The 18,129-nt window shown below is 43.0% G+C and overlaps 1 protein-coding gene across 2 annotated transcripts in view; it reads right to left on the bottom strand.

The window, feature by feature from the left end:
* The window catches only part of LOC147901364 (pentatricopeptide repeat-containing protein At3g26782, mitochondrial-like), a 16,098-nt gene extending 3,314 nt beyond the window's left edge, over positions 1–12,784 (bottom strand). The window contains exon 1 of one of the 2 annotated variants that reach the window (XM_087375377.1): positions 9,668–12,784. In XM_087375377.1, coding sequence (XP_087231503.1) covers positions 9,950–12,244 — 2,295 coding nt within the window. In that variant the 5' untranslated portion in view covers positions 12,245–12,784 and the 3' untranslated portion in view covers positions 9,668–9,949. Of the gene's footprint in view, positions 1–9,634 lie in introns of both variants that reach the window. The other variant, XM_087375375.1, reaches the window with a different exon arrangement.
* Positions 12,785–18,129: the final 5,345 nt, after the last annotated feature.

The following is an 18,129-nucleotide window of genomic DNA, read 5'->3' as shown; positions in this document are numbered from 1 at the left end:
TTTTCGTAAGCTTTCTTGGTAGAGAATATCCTATCACAAATTGTCTTGATTGATAAGTCTAAGATGGATAATGTTTGTCTTGTAATTGCACACACAAGCTGTCAAAGGTTATTGGTAAGATCATTTCCAATGATGAATCACAATATGAGGAATATAAGAGAAAATCTGATGGGGTAATTAAATCTTTTTACTGCTACCACAATGCGGAGTATCTTTTCGATAATATTGGAGGAAGGAAACGTAACGCCACGGTTACACCTTTTTCCACAAAATTACATTCTCTGATTCCTTTTGACACTTTATCTCAAGAAGAGAGAAATGTCCTTACGCAGGACTTCCCTGCACCAGACACTTTGACTCTTAATATTAAGGATATTTCAGTTAATCCCCTTATCCCAAGAAGGATATTAGAAGGGACATTTGCACATTAAGTGGACCATAAATTGTGGTCACTCAATGACTTAAGTGTTGTAGCACCCATCACATTTGAAATGTGGTCAGTTTTAGCTAGTATTACTAAGAATATTGATGCTATTAAAAAAGAATACAAGAACATGGCTATTGAAGGGAAGACAGCACATATGGACAACATTATCCTACCAGAGCTCTTTGCACTAAATGATTTAGAAGAGTCTTTTTGCACTTCAAAACAAGGAATTTTTTGCAGCCACAAAACTTTATTACCTATTAAAAAAATGCTAGATGTGTGGAATTATATGCGACCCTACTTAAAATGCAACTGTAACAATATGGGATTACAGTGTTCCAACAAGGTAATGTGGTTTGACCATGCTATATGGTACATACTCAATCATGTACACCAATTTATGCATGGCAATAGCCTTACAGTCAAAATGTATGCCTTCATACAATGGTGCTCTTCTTTTCTTCAATTCTCAGTTAAGCAAGCCATGATTTTTTCTTGCTACCGGGATTTAGTCAATGAAGGTGTCAAAGCCACAGTAAATGATCCAGACATTGACCCATTTCAGGGGCTTAATGGAAAAGGGATTAACTTTTTGGTCAGATCTCTTAACCCAAAACGGGCTAGAGTTATGGATGAGAGGCAACCCAGAAGTTCTAGAGGTGGAAACAACTTGACACGTGGTGGTGTGCCAAGAAGAGGTGGCTTTCGCCCTCTAATAGGCAGAGGCAGAGGGCAACGTGTAGTGGACTCCTATGGGTTCAATAGGGGCAGTGATACTACGAGAAGACAGGATACTATCGATTTCGCCCCTAGTAGATCATCCATGATGGACAGCTCAAGACGTGATAACATAGGATATGATACAGAGGAGGGTAGTAAAAACTCTTCCAGAATATCTCTAATAGAGGATGGGGATCCTACTAAAAGGATTCTATTTTGACACAAGTTCACAGATATATCTCTTTTTTGGTTCACGGAAGGAGGATGTTGGAAAGTACAAGAGAAAATAACTTTTCACACTTCATCCATGTTCTTTTTGATAACCCATTTCTTGAAGGCATAATTTTGAGAGACTTTTTTCTAAATGCATGTAATTTTTGCAAAGTGATAGTGGAAAATACTATCTTTGATGAAATCTTGTTAACTTGGAAACTCCACAAAAATCTACTAGGGTACATTTATTCTCCAAAAGATACATTTTGCGATAATACTGAGTTACAATGCTTATGCCACAAATTTAGTAAATTTATCGATAAAAAATGGAATCATGTGGTTACTTGTGATTTGAGTATAGTTGATTACGAACCGTTAAGACATGAGCTCAAAAAAGGACTTAACCACATACCGGTTAAAAGGCCTTGTATATGTGATGTTCATAAAGCACTTCAACAAGCCTGGAAAAATTTGTGCCACATACTTGGCATCTCCCTACGGGCTACTTTAAAATTGTTCAGAAAATTCTCTTATGATTGTTTATGGAACCAATACAGAAAGTTACCCAACCATAAGAAATTTATGAAAGATGTATGGGGTGATAAATATTTTTGGGAAAATCTTAGAACTCTCAAAGACCATTTTTTCATGCATGGTATTGGTCGATTCAATTTTGCTATATTAGAATAACCTATGATATTGTGACATCGATAACAAGTGGAGCTGTGCATTGAAGCCTGTAGTCCCACAAATAAGGGGTCTTGTTCTAACTTGTCCTTGTTGTGGATGGATGCAGGTGAGTGGAGCTCCTTCAATATCATCCTGTATTTTTTTGAGCAAAATTATTTGATCTTTTTGTAAGCTTTCTTGGTAGAGAATATCCTATCACAAATTGTCTTGATTGATAAGTCTAAGATGGATAATGTTTGTCTTGTAATTGCACACACACACACACACAGACACACATATATATGCACCCGTTTTAGAAGAAGCTTATTTGAAAATAGAAGAGATGTGTATGTAATATATACACACATAGATATGTGTGTGTGTGTGAGAGAGAGAGAGAGTGAGAGAGGGAGGGAGAGATATATTGTATTATATATAATTTAATAAATGAGAGAGGGAAGGGAAAAAGAACATGGGAGGGCATGGGATAGGAGAGGGAGGAATTAATGAACAGTGGAAGTGGGAGTGGGTAGGGAAGAGTGGGATGAGGACAAGGGAGAGGGGAGAGGAGTGTGGAGGGAAAATGGGGATGTGGGAAAGATGGGCAGGGAGTAGAGAAGCATGGGAGGGAATGAGAGATTAGGATAAGGGATTGGGGGCCAATGACAAAGAGAGAAAAATGGGGAGATCCAATGGGAGAAAACCCTAGTTTCTCATATATATTCTCTCTTTCTCTCATTCATTCTCCCATTTCAGCAAACAAGAGCAAGAGGAAGAAAAGCATTCGTCTCCAAACTCAAATCCTTTTCCACTCAAATACTTTTCCAGGTAATTATTTTTCAAGTTCACTTTCAAATTTATGATTTTCTTGTAAAGAAATTAAGGGAAAAATTTTAGAGAGAGAGAGAGAGAGAGAGAGGAAAGTTTAGAGAGAGAAAGAGAGAGGAGAGAAGTAGAGTGAGAGAGTAGTTGCAACGGCCGCTACCACGAAAGTGAGGAGTGAGGGAGTGGAGTGAACTGAGGGAGAGAGTGAGGGAGTGGCCGCGGCCGCTACCGCGACAGCGAGAGTGAGGAGTAAGGGAGTGGAGGAGTGTGATGGAGGGAGTGGTCGCGGCCGTTACCATGGCAACGAGTGTGAGGAGTGAGGGAGTGGAGGGAGAGGAATGTAGTGTGAGGGAGTGGAGTGGCCGTGGCCACTGGAGTGGTAGCGAGAGTGAGGAGTGAGAGAGGAGTGTGAGGGAGTGGAGTGGCCATGGCGACGAGAGTGAGGAATGAGAGAGTGTGAGGGAGTGGAGTGTAGTGTGAGGAAGTGGTGTGCCCGCAGTCATGGCAACGATTGTGAGGAGTGAGGGAGTGGAGTGTAGTGTGAGAGAGTGGAGTGGTCACAGCCATTGCCACAGTAGCGAGAGAGGAGTGAGGGAGTGGAGTATGAACGAGTGGAGTGGCCGCGTTTGCTACTGCCGTGGCAACAATGAGAGTGAGGAGTGAGAGAGTTTGAGGGAGTGGAGTGGCCACGGCAGCGCGAGTGAGGAGTGAGAGAGTGTGAGGGAGTGGAGCGAGTGGCGTGTAGTGTGAGGGAGTGGAGTGGCCACCGTAGCCCCATTGCCATGAGTGAGGAGTGAGAGAGTGGTGTGTGAGGGAGTGGAGTGTGAAGGAGTGGTGGAGTGGCCGTAGCCACCGCTGCTGCGGTAGCGAGAGTGAGGAGTGAGAGAGTGGAGTGTGAGGGAGTGGTGTGGCTACGGCCGCTACTACCACAGCAACAAGAGTGAGGAGAGAGAGTGTGTGACAAAGTGGAGTGGCCACGGCCGCTACTGCGACAACGAGAGGAATGGCATCTCGCCATTTGGGAGAGGAGTGAGAGCAGAGGAATGGAGTGTCACCCATGAGGGAGTGGAGGGAGAGGAATGGAGTGTCGTCGTGAGGAGGGAGGTCACCGAGGCGGTGAGGGAGAGGAGTGAGAGAGTGGAGTGTCGCAGTGAGGGAGAGCTCTCGGTGAGGAAAAGATTTTAAAAAGTTAAGAAGTGGAATCCTACCTCGTCTGAAGAGAAATGAGCCATAAGAAGTTGAGGAGTGAGTCATATGAAGTCATACAAAGTAAGAATGAAAATGAGGAGAAGTTGAGAAGTGAGTCGTATGAAGTCGCACCAAGTAGAAAATGAGGAGAAGATAAGAAGAAACGAAAAAATGAATCGTACGACAGGAGGAATGAAATCATGAGAACCTCAGAAAATGAATCGTACGACAGGAGGAATGAAATCATGAGAACCTCAGAATTCAAAATTCAAAATTTCCCACTCTCCCTTATCCCACCATGTGCACCTCCCTTTCCCCTGCCCCCTTCCTCATCCTGCCATGCTCATACCCCCCCACCATATGCACACCCCCTTTCCCCCAACCCCCCTCCCTCATTTTTTGAAACAACCTTTCTAGAATTTAAAATTTTGATTTTGAAGCAACCTTTTAAAGAATTGAAAATCATCTCACTTTTATAATTTTTAGTTTATATTTTTTAAAATTGTACCTCAGTAAGAATCGAATGAACCGAAAGAGTTTTAAATTAAAATCTAGAAATACTTTTTTTTAATAGTTTTTATTCATTTAAAATTTGAATTTAGTAGTTAGATAATTATTAAATTAGTAACAATGTAAAAATTTAAGTTTCCCATACTTTAAAAAAAAATTAAAGTTATTTTTATCTACATTTTAAGTTTAATAAATTTGATTTTATTTTATTTTTATTTGTTAAATTTGATTTTATTTGCATTTTAAATTTAGTACTTAGAGATTTATTTTTCAAATGAAATTAATTTAAAATTTAAAGTTATATATTTTTTATCTCCTTTTCAAAAATTTAAATGTGATTTTATTTAGGTTAGTTAAAGAACAATTACCTTCTAACTTGAAATTGATATTTAGATTTACTTTTTATGTACACTTATAACCTAAGAAAGTTGAAAAGAACTTTGGAAAAGAAATTATATCTTGCTTTTATTCGCTTCAACGGGGTTGGTGTACTCTAGATTAGCATAGATTACTTTGCCTTAGAGGAGACACAAGTTTCCAAGTTGTCAATCGAATCCATGCTCAAATTTTCTTGACTAGTTTCTAATCGATCGGAGTCAGTCCCTTCGCTCACATGCGGTTTCACACTCACAACAACCCTCAAGCGAGATGAGCACAGCTCAATATTGGCAGTTGTATGTATTAGCGTGCAGGGCAGTTGAAATTGAAATCACTGTGCATAGCAAATTATAGTTTTATCAGTGTGCAGGGTAGTTGAAGAGCAGATTACAAATTTATCACTAACAGATTAAAAAACATGTCATTTTAGGCCTGGTACTTGACCCAGCTTTCTGAAATCCTCCTTAGCTAGCAGTAATAAAAACTAAGATCCTGAGCCGCGGTGGATATTAAATATAAGGCATACATAGCATGCAGCCAGGCCCGTATAGATGAAGCTTTATCCAGTCCTTGGTGCCCACATAGCAGCTATCATGTTGCCCATGTTTCATTTGTTGATCGTCAAGAAAATTGAGGAATGGACTCAGAACAAAATCTCACAATGTGTGGAGAGCTTGATGGCCAATTCACCCTTGCCTATTACATAAATTGCTTCAGTGGAGCGAGGATTCCCTTTTGTTGGATCTGTGCTTACAAAAGTTATGTTAGGAGGTGGTAAGCTAGTCTCAGAGAATGCTAGCCCATATGGCTATCAAAGTGTGAATTGTGTCACTCCAAATACCCGTGAACACCTGTGATGGGTGTATCTGGGTGTCATCCAAGGCCTTTGTACATCTGGCTCTCCAAATGTGCCAAGACGAAATGCTAGCCAAAATCTCCCAAGAGGTGTCCACTGAAACATGTGAAGCTCTGAAAGGAATATGTGGTACATCCTGAAGAGAGCAGGGCTCTATCACCTGTTAGTGGATCGAGAGTGCCCAAGAAGAAGGCTCACCCTCATAAAACACCTGGGGCCCAGTAAGGGATAACCATGCGACCGAGCCCCAAGTTATGAAGAAAGGGGAAGTATGAAAAATGCTGAGTATCCGAGAAACTCCTTTCCAAACAATTCTCATTTGATTGCAGTCCCAAAGGAAATGTCGCACTGACTCCTCTTTGTTTCTTTGTTTTAAAGTGTTTTAAAGGTTCTTTATTTCAGCTTTTAGTAGCAATTTGTTTTAAAATGTTTATGGGAGAATGGAAAGAACCCCATATGGTTCGTGCTTTCTCTAGCATATCTGAAGTAGAAGTGATCTTTTGCAATGCATGAATATCATGATTAAGTCTTTCTGACTCAATCAGATATTTTTTTAAAGTCTTGAAAATACATATGCGTGCAGTGTACCAATGGAATTGAGGAAGTTGAAGGCCTCCAGAGAAAGTCTTCTAGCATGCTTTTCAGCATTAGCATGCTCATTACAAGCAAATGCAAAGTGTTGCCCGTCAATCAGCTCAAATGTGTAATGAGTAAAGAAATGGAACTTAGCATCCTTTATGCATCGGTCTGGATCTGCCACTATACTTTGTCCTTCCTGCAAAGATGGAACCTGTTGTCTGATGAAGTTGGTGAATTCTAACAAAAGTTCTTCAGGTTTCTTAAAAAACCAAAGCCTTGTAAAGCTATTCAGCAGCATAGTCTAGGTCTACTGTCCTGCTATTTGTGAAGACGCTTGCTCTGAGCACCCTCTGTGCATTTACAACATACGTATTTTGGCCCCAAATATAGCCTGGGTCATCATCTCTCACTCGCTCATTAAGACGAAGATTTAGGTTTTTCATTGACATCATTTCAGCTTCTAAATGTGAATCTATTTCATCACCTTCCTCTACTTCATGCTCTTGCTCTTCCTTTTTTCCTTTCTTTGTAGATGAACGACCTCTTTTTCCTTTCTTTATAGATCAACGATCTCTTTTTCGAGTACTTGTAGCGATACTAGAACTTGGTATCTCAACTCGTAAAGTACTTGCCTTCAACATTTGGCATCGTGGTTTACTTTTTAGAGACTCTATCATAACTGCTTTAGACCGCCCTGTTAGATATGCTCAATGCCCCACCCTCCTGGTAACCACCAGTGGTCCAAGGTGCTCAAAGCCGCCCTCATAGCTATAAAGAGGCGACCTCCCCAGTCCATTGCACCAGATCAAATCTTCCAGCAGAGATCTTCCAGCTAGTAGCTCTTCACCTAGTATCTATCTAGATCGCCATCTAAGCTCCACTGTGGGAGCGCAAGGGTAGACGGAGCCATCATCTGTACTACATTAGTATTGAAGGAAAATTTTGTTCGTCTTCAGTTTGCTGTGTACTCTCTATTCTTTGTTCAATTTCTGTTCCGCTGTACCGTGTAATTTAACACGCCCTACTTCTTCCTCTATTGCCTGCACTTTAAGTATACTCAAGGGTTGTACTCATTCTTGCATCCCATCACCTTCTTGAGTTATATCATCCAAGTGAGCATCCATGTGTGTGACACCCTCATCCAAGGCTACCGCATGTGTCTTAGCCACTCCACTTCCTCTCTCATCTATACGACCCTGAAACAAGGTTGTTTGTTGTGCCTCGTCCCGTGCAATTTCTGCCTCACGTGTAGATCCTTTTACCTTAGGTCCCTGTATGATTGCACCTTGGAAGGATTCGAGCATTATCTTTGATTACATTCTCTTTGCTTCCACAATGGGGAATTGCTCCCATACAAGTTTGAGGATCTGCAATGTAGGCATTAATTCAAGAAATTGGTTTGTTTTTGGAGGCGGCATGACAAAGTGCTTTGCATCTTTCTTGGAAAAAAAAAACTGTCTATTGCTAGTTCTAGAAGTGGCATAAATTGTGACTAAAGTGTCGTCCTTCCTTATTGTGATTCCGAGCATAGTGCCACCCTGAAGCATATTGTGTTTTCTAAAAGTTGCACCCCATGGCTCCTCATGTTCCTCGAAATCCCTCTTTGTCATCACTAGTTTTAAGACTATGAGGGACAGGTATCAGGACTACACAATTATAATTTTCCATCTGCATGAAGTGTTCCAGTAGATAAAAGAAGTGTGTGCTGCATACAAGAAGGGAGATATCACATATGACGCTCCCTCACTTATTACACAAAAGCAAGGTCGGTCGAGAAAAAGGAGATGACAACTCGGATGTGAAGGCCTCTAAGAAACTTGCCAGACAAGTATGCAAGCATGGCTGTAGAGAAATTAATGAATGTTTTTTTGTTAAAAAGATAAAGACCATTGCATGGAATATCATACCATCCATCATGTGAAGCGTGATGCAGTGAAGAGCACAATTGAATATTTGCTCATGGAAAAAGGCATTCCAAGCAGTCAATGTCACGTTAACACTAATATTGTGGAGCAGAGTGCAGCAACTTTATCATCACCTAAAGAGAAGGCATGGGCAAATAAGTGGGTAAAGGTACATGAGGTGGGATCACAAGTCACCTCGTATATGACCAATGAAATCCCACAAAATGTGCATTCATATATACAAAGACTCATCACTGAGCACTCTCTCAGAAAAATAAATTCTTTGCACAATAGCTTTTAATTCAAAGTGGAGATAATTTCAGTGTCTGGAAAGCTTGTTGAATTCAAGGGAGTTTCATGCAAAGACTTCTTAGATGATGACACAATGTGGGATAAACCACAACTCTTCTTTATCGATGAAACATCAAGTGCTGATGTTCGTCAACTCATTGAATGAATATTATGTACCACCATTGGTAAAACAAGATTATGTAATATTGTCAGATTTGGGAATAAAGAAGAGAAAGAAGATATGGTTCTCACCTTACAAAAACAATATGAAAGACAACCGAAGATGGTGTGTACTCAAAAAAGAGGGCAAATGGTGTGTACTCAACAAAGAGGACAAGAGATAATGCAACCTGGAAGTATAGAATATTGAATCCTTTGTCTTATGCATAATGAGCATACCCTGATTTATAGATGAACATAAGAGGAAGTACAAAGAGATTGTGACTAATGCTGGAAGAGCATGAAGCTCCAAGTCCCCTCCATTGTCAACAGAATCACTATGAAAGACCTGCAAAAAGTGGCGACCCCTTACTTACATTGATTGAACTTTTGAACCATCAAGATGAAAAGTCACCCTGTGTCGGATGGGCTATTTGTTCAAAGCTCTTATTAGGAAAGGCGGTCCTTTAAATATTATTGAAAGCATTGCCTGCATGGGGTACTTGGAAATCCTAGCTCATCTCACAACTAAGTATGATAAAAAGAATGCCAACATAGTGATAAATGGGAAAGGTGAGAATGACTTGGAAACCCTAGCTCATCTCACAACAACTAAGTATGATAAAAAGAATGCCGACATAGAGATGGATGGGGAAGGTGAGAATGACGAAATTGGTAAATACAGTAATGATCAAATGTCAATGATGGTGAGGAATTCGACACTGAAGATGATGAATATGATAGCAGTGATGTTGGCTCAAAAGAGTGTGTAAAGAGACGACGAACATATCTTTAGGTATGAAACATTATCTTTATGCTTCTATACTTGTTTAACAAAGCATTTTTTTAAAATTGAATTAATTGGGATGTGTAAATCTCATCTGCTAGCTGTACACTAGACTTGCAATCCTCCACTCTCAGAATGATTGTTTTCACAAACTTCATCACCCACCTGTCCATATCTCAACCTCTACCTCTAGCCACCATAGCGAGCTTTTGGACTTTGCTTCTGTGAAAGTGACCACAAAGTCAGAGCAAGGATATACTGGACTGTCCTGCGTGGTTGGTTCAAACATAAACGTGCAGCCATAACATGGTTTGATGGCAGGCATCCTTAAAAAGATAATTTATTTGAGGTCACTAGGTGGATGGCATTGGTGAGGGAGAGTGCTGTTTGATCCAGCAATCGATAGACATTACTTTAGCACATCTGCACTGTGTATAAACATGTTACCACAAATTTCTACAAGAACAAAGACCATGTTTGAAATGATGGATGCAATGGTCATCGCGGACAATAACCTCCCGTCTTTCAATCATTGATAGGCTCTTAATTACAGTGTGACAACCATTGCACATCCTCCAATTTTTTGTCACACGCAGTGTTCTTCCATTAGCTGTGTTGAGAAGCCCAAAAGCTACAGCCGATTTCTCTGCATGCCCACATAATGCAGCTTCTTCATTCACATCAGAACTAGGTCTCAAGTCCAGATTCAGATTTAGCTCATGGCCCTCCCACTTCACACGTGAGCTCAACATTTTTAGCAGCACCGAAATTTCCTTACTTTGATTGTCTCCTACCACAAATTCATGCACCCTATTGTTCACTTCTATCAAAGCACTTGCAGGCTCTTTTGTTGCCCCTGTATGTTTCCTCAGCTCCTCTACTCTATATGCATCATCCCACCTGCCAGCATTTGAGTAGATGTTTGCCATCAGCACATATGAAGCACCAGATTCTCCTTTCATTCGCACAAGCCCCTGAAAACATCTCAGTCCTAGTTCTGCTTCCGCATAGATTTTGCAGGCACTAAGCAAAGATGTCCATGCTCCTTCAGATGGGGGACACCACAAACTTTCAAGAAATTCTTCTGCCTCATATAAATGCCCTGATCGAGCAAGAAGATCAATCATGCAAGTATAGTGCTCTATTGGCCAAGCAGTGCCATATATTTTTCTCTGCACCTTGAAATACTCCTTGCCCTTGAACACTAGGTTGGTATGGCTGCATGCATTGAGAAGAGATGTGAATGTAACAGCATTAGGCTTCATACCATGTTCTTGCATCTCCTCAAAACATTGTATAGCCATGTTAGCCTCATGGTTCATGCCATATCCTTTTATCATTGCACTCCATGACACGACATCACGCACTGGCAGCTTGTCAAAGACTTCCCTTGCCTCTGAAACTGAGCCACATTTCCCATACATGTCAATCAAAATATTGCCCACAGAAAGATATCTTCCAACTCCCCTTGGGATCTCAGCAAGTATTTCTCGGGCTTTGCCTATGGCTCCCATGCTGCCACAAGCTTTCAAGGCACAAATGAATGTGACATCATTTGGAGAGACACCCTCCCGCTGCATCTGTTCAAAGCATTTCAGTGCTTCCTGACTATGTCCATGCTCAGCATATCCTGCAACGAGTGCAGTCCATGATACAACATCTCGAACTGGCAGCTTGTTGAAGACTTCTTGTGCTTCTTCAAACAAGCCACATTTGGCATACATATCAACCAAAGTGTTACCAACGGAGAGATCTCTTCCAAATCCCCTTTGTGCAATCTCAGCATGTATTTCTCGGCCCTTGCCTGTCGCTCTCATGCTGCCACAAGCTTTCAAAATACAAACAAATGTGACAGCACTCGGAGATACACCCTCAGCTTGCATATGTTCAAAACATGTCAGCGCTTCCTGACCAGGACCATGTTCAGCATGTCCGGCAATTAGAACATTCCATGAAACAACGTCTCTCAAGGGCAACTTGTGAAAGACTTCCCGTGCCTCTGAAAATGAGCCACATTTGACATACATGTCCATCAAAGTGTTGCCAATGACAAGTTTGCTTTCGAAACCGTTTTGTGCAACCTCAGCATGTACCTCACGGCCTCTCTCAATGTCTTTCAGCTTTGCACACGCTTTTAGTAAGGCCATAAGCGTATAGCTGCTGGGACGTACACTATCCTCTTGCATTTTCTGGTACAGAATGAGAGCATGCTGCGCTTGTCCACATTGAATATACCCTAATATGAGAGAGGTCCATGAATGCTCATTCCGATGAATCAACCTGTCAAAAACCTGCTGAGCAGCCGACATACTTCCACAGTCCACAAACATCGGCACAATGTAGTTTCCTACAGCTCTATGAGATTCCAACCCACTTCGGCAAATCTGTGCATATACACGCTTGGCATAAGCTAGATCTTTTTTGCCCCTGCATTTATGCAAGATGCAGAGAAGCTTCTCAATCAAACGCAGCTCAGGCATCCGGTCCTCTGCGCTCACAATCTCCCAGCCACTGTCCCCTCTCGGTGATTGTGCATCCACATGAGCCCCCGACTTAAAGCTAACCTTGCACATGTGGCCAGACTGTGCTTGCTCCGAGATCAAGCTGGGGAGCCGAAAGCTTGCCTGCTCTTGCTTCCCATGCGATCCGGATTTTTTGCCCACATTGATTGCCTGGCTTTCCCCATTTTGCTTTAGCTTATAATAAACCCAACCTGGATTGTAGCAGCTGTCCATCATAATTGCGTCCTTGGTACTTTACGCAATAATGTCAGAGCCTTCTATTAAAGCTCAACAGTTTAGCACCATGATGTTCAATCTTTGTTCAGCTTCAGGGGTGCAAGACATTGTATTTAGTTATTTCTGCTAGAGGGATCTGCTGCGTACTCTCGGCATTAGCCTGTCTGTACGTAACCTGGGCGCCCTTTCTGCCCACGCACAACGAAAATCTGCTCGAGACGGAAATTCGATTGTGAGCAAGAAAGGGCCTGTCCAGCCGCATCTAAGTAGCAAACCTGGACTCGACCCTCGTGAAGTACTTGGAAAGGGAAATCTTGCACTCCGTGACTCTTTTCCGTCCAACTTCCGTGGCGGATTATTTCTCAACTCCGTAGGTGAGGGCCTCACCTGCTGCACCGTCGCTCCTGCTCCGGTTCCGCTGTTGCACCTGTTCTGGTCTTGGTAAGGCCATAACGCTGAGAGTATAAAGTTTGGGTGCAGGGATGGGTGCCCATCTGGAGTGACCCTGGCCGATAACATGGCTGGAGGGTGAAAGTGGCACATAAGAAACTAAACCAAGGAATTTATGGGTTTGGGCACAACGGAATTTATGTTTCTTGAATTCATGATAATTGATTTGTTTCATGTTTTAGATAATGATCACGCTACATAATGAATATTGGTTCGTGAGATAATATTCATGATCCGAAACTCCCTTACTTATCATGAATTCATGAAACTTATGTTGTAGGCACAACGGAATTTATGTTGTGTGCAGAATTTATGTTGTGCACACAACAGAACTTGGGGACGTTGCATCTAAGTGGCCTGCCCACGTTGCATCTGAGTGGCCTGCCCTGGCGGATTAATTGATCCGGAGAAGCCATTATAGAACTCGTGAAGATACTCCTATTCCACATTTTACTTGAGAAGACATTCCTATTCCACGTTCTGAGTTGCTCCCCAACTCAGAAAGCGTCTACACAAGCGAAGGAGATGGTGTAGGGAATAGCAGGCAGGAGGCGATTCTCGGGAGGAAACCAGGAGTGCTGGCGATCGGCCGTAGGTCGAGAGCCGATCGTGCCGGTTTCCTTTTGGGAATCACTAGCCGTAGGCCGATGGCTAGTCGTGTCGGTTTCCTACCGAGAATCGCCAACCGCCGACGATGGATGCGGGGAGACGGATGGCACGACACATGGCAATTAGCGTGGTGGTTGTGTGGGGAGGCAGATGGTGCGACGCATGACGAATGTGGGTAGGCGGATGGTACGCCACATGACGGTTGGCGTGGCAACTCGTGCGAGGAGGCGGATGGTGCGATGCGTGGTGGATGCGAGGAGGCAGATGGTGCAACACATGGCAGTAGGTGAGTTTGCACGTGGTTGGGTGTGTGTGGTGCCATTTGCGATGATCCGACGGTGATGGACTCGTGGACTCTGGAGTTATTGTGGTATGCCACCTTTGCTATCAGTTAACTGTCGTGAAGTTATTGTGTCTGCCGCCTTTGGTGTCACTTAACTGGTAGTTGCCGATCAGTTGGTAATTTCTGCCAATCAAACTCGCGTTGCACTTTTCCCATTATGGAAGAGAGGAGATCGGACGGCTGAGATCGAGCCTCTGCCAACCCCAGCCATTCAGGTAATATCAGTGACAACGTCCCTGAAGAAGCCCGTGCACTATCAGCAGATCCCCAGTCTCACTAGGTTCATGCGATATCCCCTTACAACAAAGGGTGCCCCGACACCTATTTTGGCTAGGAGCGTGCTTTGCATGGGCAAAGATACATGACCATCCTCAACCACTCCCCATCTGAAGGTGAAGCCACCCAATAGAAAGCATTTGCTTCAGGGAGTTACGCTCCCATTATTCGATCAGTTTCTTATCTCATAACTGGTTGTGGCTTTAGAGTAACGGAAGTGGTTGCAAGAGATCCACTTTGTGACCATCATCTCAACATCAGGTGGAGCGCATCAAAGCACTTTGTGCAAAACCACGCATATGATCACTCCATTTAGCTTGATCTATAAATGTGACTCTATTCTTATACATATTACACTTTTAGGTCAGTTCAAAAGTTTCAAGTAATCCGGCAATGGTGGTTTGTGAATTAAATGCCGCAAGGTAGGCATCCTTCTCCTAGGAATATTGAATGATTTCGTGCTGGCTTCTTTCATCAATGCTAGATTCAGGAATCCAACTTGCTTACTTTGTTTGGATCCAATGGAGCTCTCATTTGTCTACTTTGTTGGAATCAAGGAAACAGATCAACCGAAAAGGAATTGAGAAATGCCCAAGGCTAAAACAAATGCATGTTTTAAACACTCAAAGATCTTTTTGGCACATGTATTGATCGGTTCTTAAATTGCTAATCAATTCACCTTGCATACTTGGATTAACTTTTGAAATTTTGGCTAAGTCTTAATGAGACCTTCCATCTCCTCCTTTCATTCCATTGACCTTCCATCTCCTCCTTTCTCCCAAAGCTAAACTTCCATCTCCTCCATTATTGATCTTCTATCTCTTCCGTCCTCCCAAAGCTGCCTCTTGTCTTTCCACCTCCTCCCCACTCAAAGCCTGCCTCTTGTATGTCCACCTCCTCCCTTCTCCAAGCCTCCATCCAAGAGCTCCTTCTTTATGACACATAGCAAGCTCTTCTCCTCCAAGCTGCCACGTGTCCTCATTTTTTCCCCTTGGTTAGTCGATTTAAGATGTTTATTCTCAAACTATTTTGTTTTCACCACTCCTCCAATTTGGATTGTGATAGGCTTGATCTCGGCCCAAGCAAATGATTTGCACATCCAGCAGCATCGTGAAACACAAAGGACCTTTTTGTCACCTCAAAGCTTTGGGGCTCCGATGCTTATCCATATAGTGTGATGCCGATTGGGTTGGGAAGGCTTTAGCTCCTTCTCTATGCAGATGCCCATTAGGCAAGGAAGGCTTTAGTTCCTTCCGTCCGCCGCCATGTCCCTGATTAAAAATATAAACATGCAAAGCAAGTCTCCAAACTTGCTATAGAGAGGTATTGATTGGCAAGAGACAGCTCATTGAAGGCTCCTGACCAGCTATCCCAATCCATGATTGAAATTCAGCTCAAGATGGGCTCGCATTTGACTGCCAGATCTCATAATTGAGCCAACATCATTCCATCATGGGGCCTCACTTTGAGCTTGCTAGTGGCGCTTCCCCAAAGCGACTAGCTGACGAGGGGAAGCTCTCTCAAGTCTTTACTTGAAATTATCCGTTTGGAAAAATATGGGCTCATTGACGATAGCGTATTGAGCTCCAGATAGAGTGGTTGAGGATTATGTATACTTCTATATAGAACTTTGGCCGAGATGTTTTTCAAACAGGCCTTACCCAGAAACCATTTAGGAGCAACTTATATCAACAAGTGCCATCCATTCACCTTTTGCAGGCACCCAAATCTAAGACCAACATCTTAGGCCCTTTTTGAAAATGTTATGCACCTTTACAATATCCTGCCTTGTTACTGACTGACTGTCGATCCTAATGGCATTACTCCACCGAGACTCCACCATATAGACTCGCTTCAGCTAGCACCTCCTCTCACCACCCATGCCCATCTTTTTCATGCTCGATCTTTATGATGCAACCACCTATGCAAACCTATTTGAGCAAGGGATATGGAGCAATTGCCAAACTTTAACATCATTGCTTTCACTCACATGTTCAAGATCCGATAACCAAGTCTCTCCTCTTTTACTCGCTTGTTCGCCTAGCAGGGATGTGTGGTAGCCCTTCTAGGGGACAGACTTATCAGAGACATATTAGTTTTGCATGGAGAGACTTCAAGTTCTACTATAGCTCAGATGATTCCAGGAAGCCATCGGTCCCACATCACATCATACGAGACCAAGGTAGGCCATGCATCAACAACAATCCATCACAGATTTTCTTGATGCCATCCTTCACCAAATCTAGAGCCAATGTTAGATGAACTCATCTTGTCTCCCCTCAGTCGTCTGGTGGAGTTGGTCCCATATGCAGCATACATAGGTCCAGTCACTCAGATGGACATTGACCAATTGGTAGATAACTAAGGGCTCCTGCTCTACGTTTCCCTTTTTGGTTTTCCCTCTCTCGTAGCAACATCCCGATGTATTTACTTTTTTCTCACCACAGACACGAGCCTTGGGTATGGGTGTCCATTTAGTGGCCCCACCATTAGCTTTCATTGTATTTGGTTTTCTTTCAGTCCGAAGACCCTTTGGTCTTTTATCAACATTAGTAACTACAGGCCCAAGAGCCTTTTAAATGTAAAGAAAGGGAGAGTGCTAAAAGGAAAAGGGTTGGCCCTCCCTTCAAAAGGTGACATGTATAAAAGACCAAATGGTTGACTTTGGTCTTCAATGTTGTATGCACAAGTTTGGAATACAAGCTCCCTCTTCTGTTTCAACGTGTCCTTGGGTGTTCCCTTGTGTCCTTTGTAGTGCCTTTGTGTTTGCCACTCCATCCCCCTTCACCCTCTCCTTCCCTTCCCCTTCTCCCTCCCTTCCCCTCTCTTCTCCCCTCTCCCCCTTCCCTCTTTCTCTCATGGAAACACACTGCAACAATCCGGAAGTCGCTTGCGTGACACAAGTGGACGGCTCATGATTGCATTACTCTCACAAGGAAGTAGCTTGGAGTGGGGACTCCAATGTCATTCCTTCAAGATCCCCACGATACATGAGTCACCGTCGAGACTACACATTTTTGGCACCACTATCAGGGAATGGAGGTATGCTTTTGCATTTCCACTTGCTTTCTTTCGTAATCTACCCATTGCACAAGGCTTCAAGCTTAACTTGGAGCTTTGTTAGTGGAGTTTTAATTGAGGAATGAGGAAGGAAGTGTGAGTTGGAAGGAAAAGAGACTAGCATTTTTGAGGTTAGGAAGCTTGTTTTTTAGGTTTGTTAGAGTTTTGAAATGATAGAAAGGTAGTTTCTCAGACTGCTAAGGTGTGTATGTTGCCAAATATCACAAAAACCAACCAAGAATGAAGAATCAAGCTGAATTTCGAAGTTGTTTTGTGTGTTAACAGTCACCCCTCAAGAAATCTTTCATTTTGGCACTAAAATGTTGTTTTTCTTTCAAGTTTTTTGCATTGAGTAGGTAGACTAGGTAGTATAGCATCCCCTTAGTACAAAAAACCCTAAACAAAAACTCCAAATCTATCCAAAATCATCAAAAAACTAGTCGGCATTCCTATCCCCACAGGTCGGTGGCTTAGTGCTATCTGGCCGACTGTCACCATAGCCGTATCCCATCTGTCAAATTTCGTTGACCTGTGGCCATAGCACCTATCCCCATGACCTAACTTCTGACCATGGTCTAACATGTTGCCCTAATTAATGCATGCCAGAGTAACCTATCCAGCCGGTCTGACACTCGTTGGCTCGTGGCCTTAGCGCTACCCCCATGACCATTGCTATAATATTATCTCTCAATCGATGCCTTCAGCTACCCCCACACCCATGGCCATATTCGTATCCTATCGATTGAGATATCCCACCGACCAACGTGTTAAGCTCATCCCCGTGATTGTTGCCATCTTGCTATCCCCACGTGCGTTGCCATACCATTATCCCACCAACCCCGTTATCCCTCCGACCGTCGTTTTAGCTCATCCCTATGACCATGGGGATACCACCTACATCCCATCCCGCTGACACGTGGCATTACCTATCCCGTCGACCGATGCGTTAGGTACTTTCCTACCACCCATTGCCATACTGTTATTCTGCCACGACTGGCACATTAAGCTCATCCTCGCGACCGTTGCCATATTGGTATCCCCACGCCCGTCGCCATACCATTATCCTGCCGACCCCGTTATCCCTTTGACCGTCATCTTAGCTCATCCCTACGACCATGGGGATACCATCTGCATCCCATCCCACCAA

Source organism: Dipteris shenzhenensis, chromosome 6 (genome assembly GCF_047967505.1).
Source record: "Dipteris shenzhenensis isolate YYH24624 ecotype China chromosome 6, Dip_SZ_1.0, whole genome shotgun sequence".
In the NCBI taxonomy this organism is placed as follows: Eukaryota; Viridiplantae; Streptophyta; class Polypodiopsida; order Gleicheniales; family Dipteridaceae; genus Dipteris; species Dipteris shenzhenensis.
Note: the sequence above shows the minus strand (reverse complement) of the source record. Positions and strands in the feature narration are given on the sequence as shown.